The sequence below is a fragment of the Trichechus manatus genome, unplaced genomic scaffold (assembly GCF_000243295.1).
Source record: "Trichechus manatus latirostris isolate Lorelei unplaced genomic scaffold, TriManLat1.0 scaffold00031, whole genome shotgun sequence".
Lineage (NCBI taxonomy): Eukaryota > Metazoa > Chordata > Mammalia > Sirenia > Trichechidae > Trichechus > Trichechus manatus.
In genome coordinates this window covers 19,268,595-19,275,135 of record NW_004443967.1, presented here as the reverse complement: position 1 = coordinate 19,275,135, position 6,541 = coordinate 19,268,595, and the positions used below count along the sequence as shown (strand labels likewise).

The following is a 6,541-nucleotide window of genomic DNA, read 5'->3' as shown; positions in this document are numbered from 1 at the left end:
GATGATGACAGTGATGTTGATGTTGACAGTGGGGATGGTGATGTTGATGGGGGTGATGGTGATGTTGATGGGGGTGATGGTGGTGATGGTGATGACAGTGATGGTGACGTTGATGGGGGTGATGGTGATAATGATAGTGATGTTGATGTTGACAGTGGGGATGGTGATAATGATAGTGATGTTGATGTTGACAGTGGGGATGGTGATTGATGATGACAGTGATGTTGATGGTGACAGTGGGGATGGTGATTGATGATGACAGTGATGTTGATGGTGACAGTGGGGATGGTGATTGATGATGACAGTGATGTTGATGGTGACAGTGGGGATGGTGATGATGGTGTTGATGAAGACAGAGAATTGACTTTTCCTTTTCACTGTACAGTTTCACAAAGTAACAAGTAATAATATCTAGAAATCCCACAAACAGCATATAATTCCAATTTTCTTAGAAGGAGTAACAACATTTTAAGAATGAAAAACTTACTCTGATGATTGTTATCAAATATAATAGTCACGTTAATGAATGTTGCGAGGACATTATTAGATAATACACAATTGAAGTCTTTGATTGATAGAGAGACATTTAGTTCAATCGTTTTACAAGCATTTAGGCACAAATTCAACTTTCCTATGTAGCAGCACATTTCACGACTGATCTTTGATTTTCTTCCCTTTCTCCCAAAAAACTGTGAAATTAAAGAAGTGAGAAATGTAACATATCTATCATCTCTAATCACTGTGTGTGTATGTATATACATACATATACATATAAAAACCAAATCCATTGCCATCAAATTGATTCTGACTCATAGTGATCCTAAAGGACAGAGTAGAACTGCCCCATAGGGTTTCCAAGGAACAGCTGGTAAACTGCTGATCTTTTAGTTAGCATCTGAGCTCTTAACCACTGTACCACCAGGGCTCCAATATATATATTTACTTCTACATATCAGTGCACACAGTAGGACTGATGGCATGGGGTACCGGTTATGACAAGGACAGCTATGACCTCTGTGACAGTCTTCACCTTACCTAGGCAGTGGTGGACAATGAGTGATTCTGACCAACACGCATGACTTTCACCATTAGAAACGGGGGCCGTTACTTCTGTTTGTGCTAATTTCTGTGGCAGGTTTCAGACTATTAAAATAATGAAACTTGCTGGAATTTATGGGGGCCCTCAGGACATTTTCAAAGGAAGGGTACCCTCTGTGCCCTCATCTTTAAAGCCCCCGCTGCATACAATGTAATTTTTATCAATAACGAAGAGGCTCATAATATCACAGCTGCATTGAAATCTTCATGCTGTGAAATCTAATTCATCCGATACGTGAATCCATCACTTACACCGACCCTTTCTCAAATGTTATAAAACTTCCAAACCCATAGATTTGTCTCCAACAAAAATAACATGAAGGGGCCTTTCAATCAATACTGGAACCCCTCTGATCCTGTTACCGGCTGAATATTTTTCCAGCTCCGCCTTTGTTCTTCTGGGTAGCGGACCACAAGGGAAAGAGCTTGTTTTCACTCCCAGCCTCATCAATACCTAAATCCTGGTGAACAAGTGACACTGGGAAGCTGTAATCAATAGCTCCCTGTGCGTTTTTTTCTTCTGGTCAAATGGTTCAGCATCACTGACAGGCCTGACACTTAGAACATGGTACTAAATCTTTATCACCAGCCATCTCGGTGACTGACGGGACCAGACTCGGGGGTCATTAGCGCTCATGGCGATCTGTGAATAAACTAACTCCTCAGGAATGCGTTTGTTTAGAAGAAGGTGGGGAAACACTCGCATAAGGTATTGATTGCCTTTGAACTGCATTTAGTGAATTCTATCTGAGGATGAAGTGCAGGGGTGTTGCATGCTGGGGCGGGCTGGTGGGAGCGTTCTCTCTGATATCTGAGAAAACAGACCATGTGCTCAAGCTAGGTGGTGGGAGACAGCCTTCCAGAAGGCTGCCGTCCACCTTACACAGGCCAGCGAGTCCTTCAAGGAGAACTTTGGAGAAATGGAATCCCTAAGATGGAAGGAAACGCCCAGACAGCAAAAACCCTCCTTAATCTGGTGGGTGAAAGAAACTCGTAACAACCGAACCAAACACGAACCAGGTGTCATCGAGTCTACTCCTACTCACGGTGACCCTGCGCGTCAGAGGAGAACTGTGCTCCATAGGTCTCTCTTGGCTGTAATCACCAGGCCTTCCTTCTGAGGTTCCCCTGGGTGGGTTTGAACTGCCAATGTTTAAGTTAGTAGTCAAGTGCAAACCGTCTGTGCCACGTGGGGACCCTGAAACCCACGCAGCCGACAGCAAGTGCTGGAATCTGAGCCGGTGCGTGTCCACGCCGACTGCAGGCCACCTGGGGAATCAGGGCAGGACAGGCCGGGTGGCGTAAGGTGACCCTCTAGACCCAGTTCCCACCAGCCTTCCTCACGGGCACACGCGTCCTCTTCAGACGCGTGAGAGGTGTTCCTCAACAAGGCAGGCACGGCGGAGCACCCCCGGGCTCCAGCAGCACCTTGACCTTCACGGATCCAAGGAAAATGAAATCCCTGACAACTTTGATCTTTTCTCTGTTTATCATGATGCTGCTTATTGGTCCGGTTGTGAGGATTTCTGTTTTATGTTGAGGTGTAATCCACACTGAAGGCTATAGTCTTTGATCTTCATCAGTAAGTCCCTGGCATAACTTGAGATATCTCTCAGGTACAGTGGCTGCTGGCACCTTTTCAACCTTCCCATCAGGGTGAAGGTCACTGCGTGACCCAACTACAGAGGGAGGCTCGTCGTCCACCCCGACGGCCCTTGGCGTCCAGAGAAGGTGGATGCCCAGCAGTGGGACAGCATGGTGCTGTGGAGCCGTCCCGCTGGACTCTGTCCCTCCTTCACCAGGAGGCTCTCGGACAAGCCAGGAGAGTCGACGTGTGGCCTTGTAGATGTCACAGGATCAAACCCCTGTGAAATCCTGTTACATCCTGTATAAACTCCAGTGACTGAGACCATGTCTGAACAGAGACACTCATAGAGATTAATAGTCGGGGAGAGATTCCGCCTGTAAATGTTTCCGAATCTTGCCACAGGCGCAATCACGACACCGTGACGGCATCTCTGATTCAGACGTAAGTAACTGTTTATATTGGTTAGCGGAGCTCATTTTTAGAGCAAATGTGAGTTGTACACACAGGGCGAAGGCTGCATGGCACCTGCTTCTCTCTACAGGTGAGTGCGCGCGGCACCAGGCGTGCACCTCACTGGAGGGGTGGGCATGACCCATGTCACCCAAAAGGCATGAATAACAAAATCCTGTCTGAAATGGGCGGGGTAGCTGGGACAAAGGGTGAGTGTTTACAGAATAGAGTAAGTTCAGTGACAGGGAAGGAGAGCACAAAAGAATGTCACCTTCTGCTGTTCTCAGGAGGGACTCTGGGGAGCTGTAACACCGAAGCGCCCAGGCTGCCGTTATCTGTAGCCGGGTCAAGTCCTCAACCTTGAGTCACAACATGTGAGAAGATGGAGACCTTCCAGATGGAAGCTGCAGTTTAAACTTTACAGGGACGCTTCAAAAGCCACCTGCAGAAGTTTGATTCAAAAATACCCACAAGCACTGAAAACACAAGAACCTCAACGGTGCACGGAGGTGGCGTTTTCTGATAATGGAGTTGTTGTCTGCTGTCGAGCCAGCCCCGGACTCACGCTGACCCCACACACAATGGAGTAAAAACACGGCCCAGTCCTGCACCATCCCCATGGGTGGCTGTGGACTGGACTGTTGTGATTCATAGGGTTTTCCCCCTTGTTGATTTTTGGAAGTAGCTTGCCAGGCCTTTCTTCCCAGTCTGTCTTAGCCTGGAAATTCCACCCTGTTCAGCATCCTGGCAACACGCCAGCCTCCACGGACGGACAGGTGGTGACTGCATACGAGGTGCACTGGCCAGGAGCTGAATCTGGGCCGCCTGCAGGGAAGGCGAGAATTCTACCGCTGAACCTCCACGAGGGCCGATAACGCAGTGGGGCGTGGCACCATGGACCATGACAGGTGAAAAATGGATAACGTAAGGCACCTGTCACCACCTACCCTCGGGATGCAGACACCAAGGGCGCTGGGGGCGGGGGGGTGTGCTGTGCACGCCACTCCTGACGATCTGGGATTTTGGAACAGGGCTGTATCAGGGTGCACACCACGCCATGCCGTGCACTACAGACCCGCCCACGGCTTCTTAGGGAAGAACAATGCAGTTTTGTGCAAAGACGACGCAATTGCCATCTCCTGGAAATGCCAGCTCTGCCCTGGGGCGGCCGGAGCCCAGCCGGGTGGCAGGAGCAGCAGCTGGGTGTGAAAACGCTGGTGTGTCCCCTGTGAGCAGGGATGGAAATAGTTTTGAAAATACACAGCAAAGCCACGGCAATCTTTTCAGGAGTGGGGTCTACCTGATTTGAGTCATTTCCACCCCATGTCCAGGGACGGATTACCCAATACGCAAGATAAGCATGGGCTTAATTGTGCTTACTTACAAATCGGTGGTGCACAATTTCACCTGTTTTTCACTACAGCAGGATGGTGCAACCCACGTGAGAACTGTGCACCACAGATTACTCAGTAAGCACGAGTGAGCCGGCGCACACCTGGGCTTACTTGCTTGCTGGTTAATCTGCCCCACGTGTCACCACGCTCACCTATGCTCTCCCTGATGGTACGGTACCCTTCCGTCATATCAGAGGCTTGGCGTCAGTTTAGGGAAGAGCCCTGCGGTTTCAGGGTGCCATCCACAGTGTGCTTCATGAACCTGTCTATTAAAGACAGCAGGGTGGGGACGGGGGGGAGGAGAGGCCACACTCTCGTAAGCTGCCACCCTAACCACCCAGATGCGGTAAAATTGTACTTTATGTTCTAAGCTCATTTTCTTTTTCTTCCCTTTATAATAAAATTGTCCCTTCAGAAGGCGCTGGGCCTTGTGTACTCTCCTGCCACTGCTTAGCCCTCCCGAGACCCCAACCACAATTACAGAGTAAGGCCCCTGGAGGTGGGGCTGGATTTGCAACCCCCTGCCCCACCCATGACACCCTCTAGAATGTCAGTCCACGCAGTAGCCATTTGTCTGGGTAAGCGTCTGGCATCAATACGCTCCCGGCACCTCTTTGCTGCAAGTGTGAATGAATGAATAAATGAATGAATGACTCACTAGGTTTCTTCTCCTTTGTGACTACTGTGGTGACAAGGTGCTCAGTAACATCTAAATGAAATCAAGGGGCTGCTTCTGTGGAGTGGGCAGTGGGGTGGGAGTGGATGCCTCCTTACCACCTGCACCAAAAAGGAAGTGGCCACCCCCACCGCTTCCAGAAGCATCCGGGACAGCGGTCCGACCCACCCACCTCCCGACCCACCCCAGCACAGGCTGCTCAGACAGGCGTCTCATCAGACGTCTCACCCCCAGCGTCCGCACAGCCCCCCACGACCGCGGCCCCCCACCCACGGGCACGGGAACTCACCGGGTTGTTCCTCATGGCGCCGCCCACTGCCCGCGCTGCTCTGGGGTTGCCCGCCAGGGCCGCTAACTGCTGGTAAGAAACCACCTCTCCGACTTTGACAGCCTTCAGCAGCTTCCATAACACCTGTCTGGTGAAGGAGTCTGAAAGGAAGGACGCAGAAAGACATGATTTGGACCAGTGGCTCCAACAGCTCTGATAGCAACAGCTGCCAGTCCTGAAACAGAAAATGCATCCACACAAATAGAGTGTTACCCTCAATTAAAATACAGCCTCCACGCCCGCGCTGTCACCACGCTGCCACGAGGAGGAAGGCGGCGAGGCCGGGCGGAGCGGGCTGGCCCCTTCCAAGGCCACGGGGCCCCTGTAGTACTTCATCTCCTTCCTCCTCGCATGCTCCGTGCAGGACGCCTGTGAGTCTTCCAGCGAGCGGGAGGCACAGACCAGCATGCGGCTCAGTTAGCAAGCTGTCCCTGCTGTCATCCACTCCCCACTCTGGTCCTGCTGGTCCACTTCCAGCCCCTTGGGGACATGGAGGGAGGGCTGCTACCATGCGGCTGTCCACATGGTGCAAGCAGGACCCCTGGTGACTGCCCGACTGCCAACACCGTGACACGCTGGGTCTGGTGGGACCTTGGCTGCAGGTACCTCTAATGAATAGGGCTGCAAAAACGAAGTGACCTCATTCCCGTTTTCACTGAGAAACTGCATCAAATGCAGCTCGCTGCTCATCCTGCTGCAGGAATGGAGTCACAGATGTGTGAGGACAAGCCTCTCGCTCTGCCCGGTTTGGGAGCTTCTTCCTCGGCAGGTGCAGGGTCCGTAGGGGAGAAACCCAGGCATGTGAAGGGATCAGACGGCATCCTGAGGAAGCACTGGGCTTGGGAGCAGGGACACTGGGAGCACAGCCTCCACCTCGGGGGACACCCAGTCCTGCAGCAGGGACACCGGGAGCACTGTCTCCACCTCAGGGGACACCCAGCCCAGCAGCAGGGACACCAGGAGCACTGCCTCCACCTCAGGGGACACCCAGCCCAGCAGCAGGGACA

General features: G+C 51.6%; 1 protein-coding gene across 1 annotated transcript in view; it reads right to left on the bottom strand.

Annotated features, from left to right (window-relative positions):
- MGMT (O-6-methylguanine-DNA methyltransferase) overlaps positions 1–6,541 on the bottom strand; it is a 281,536-nt gene that overhangs the window by 3,634 nt on the left and 271,361 nt on the right. Inside the window, exon 4 of the mRNA XM_023730061.1 lies at positions 5,496–5,635. Coding sequence (XP_023585829.1) covers positions 5,496–5,635 — 140 coding nt within the window. The remainder of the gene's footprint in view (positions 1–5,495; positions 5,636–6,541) is intronic.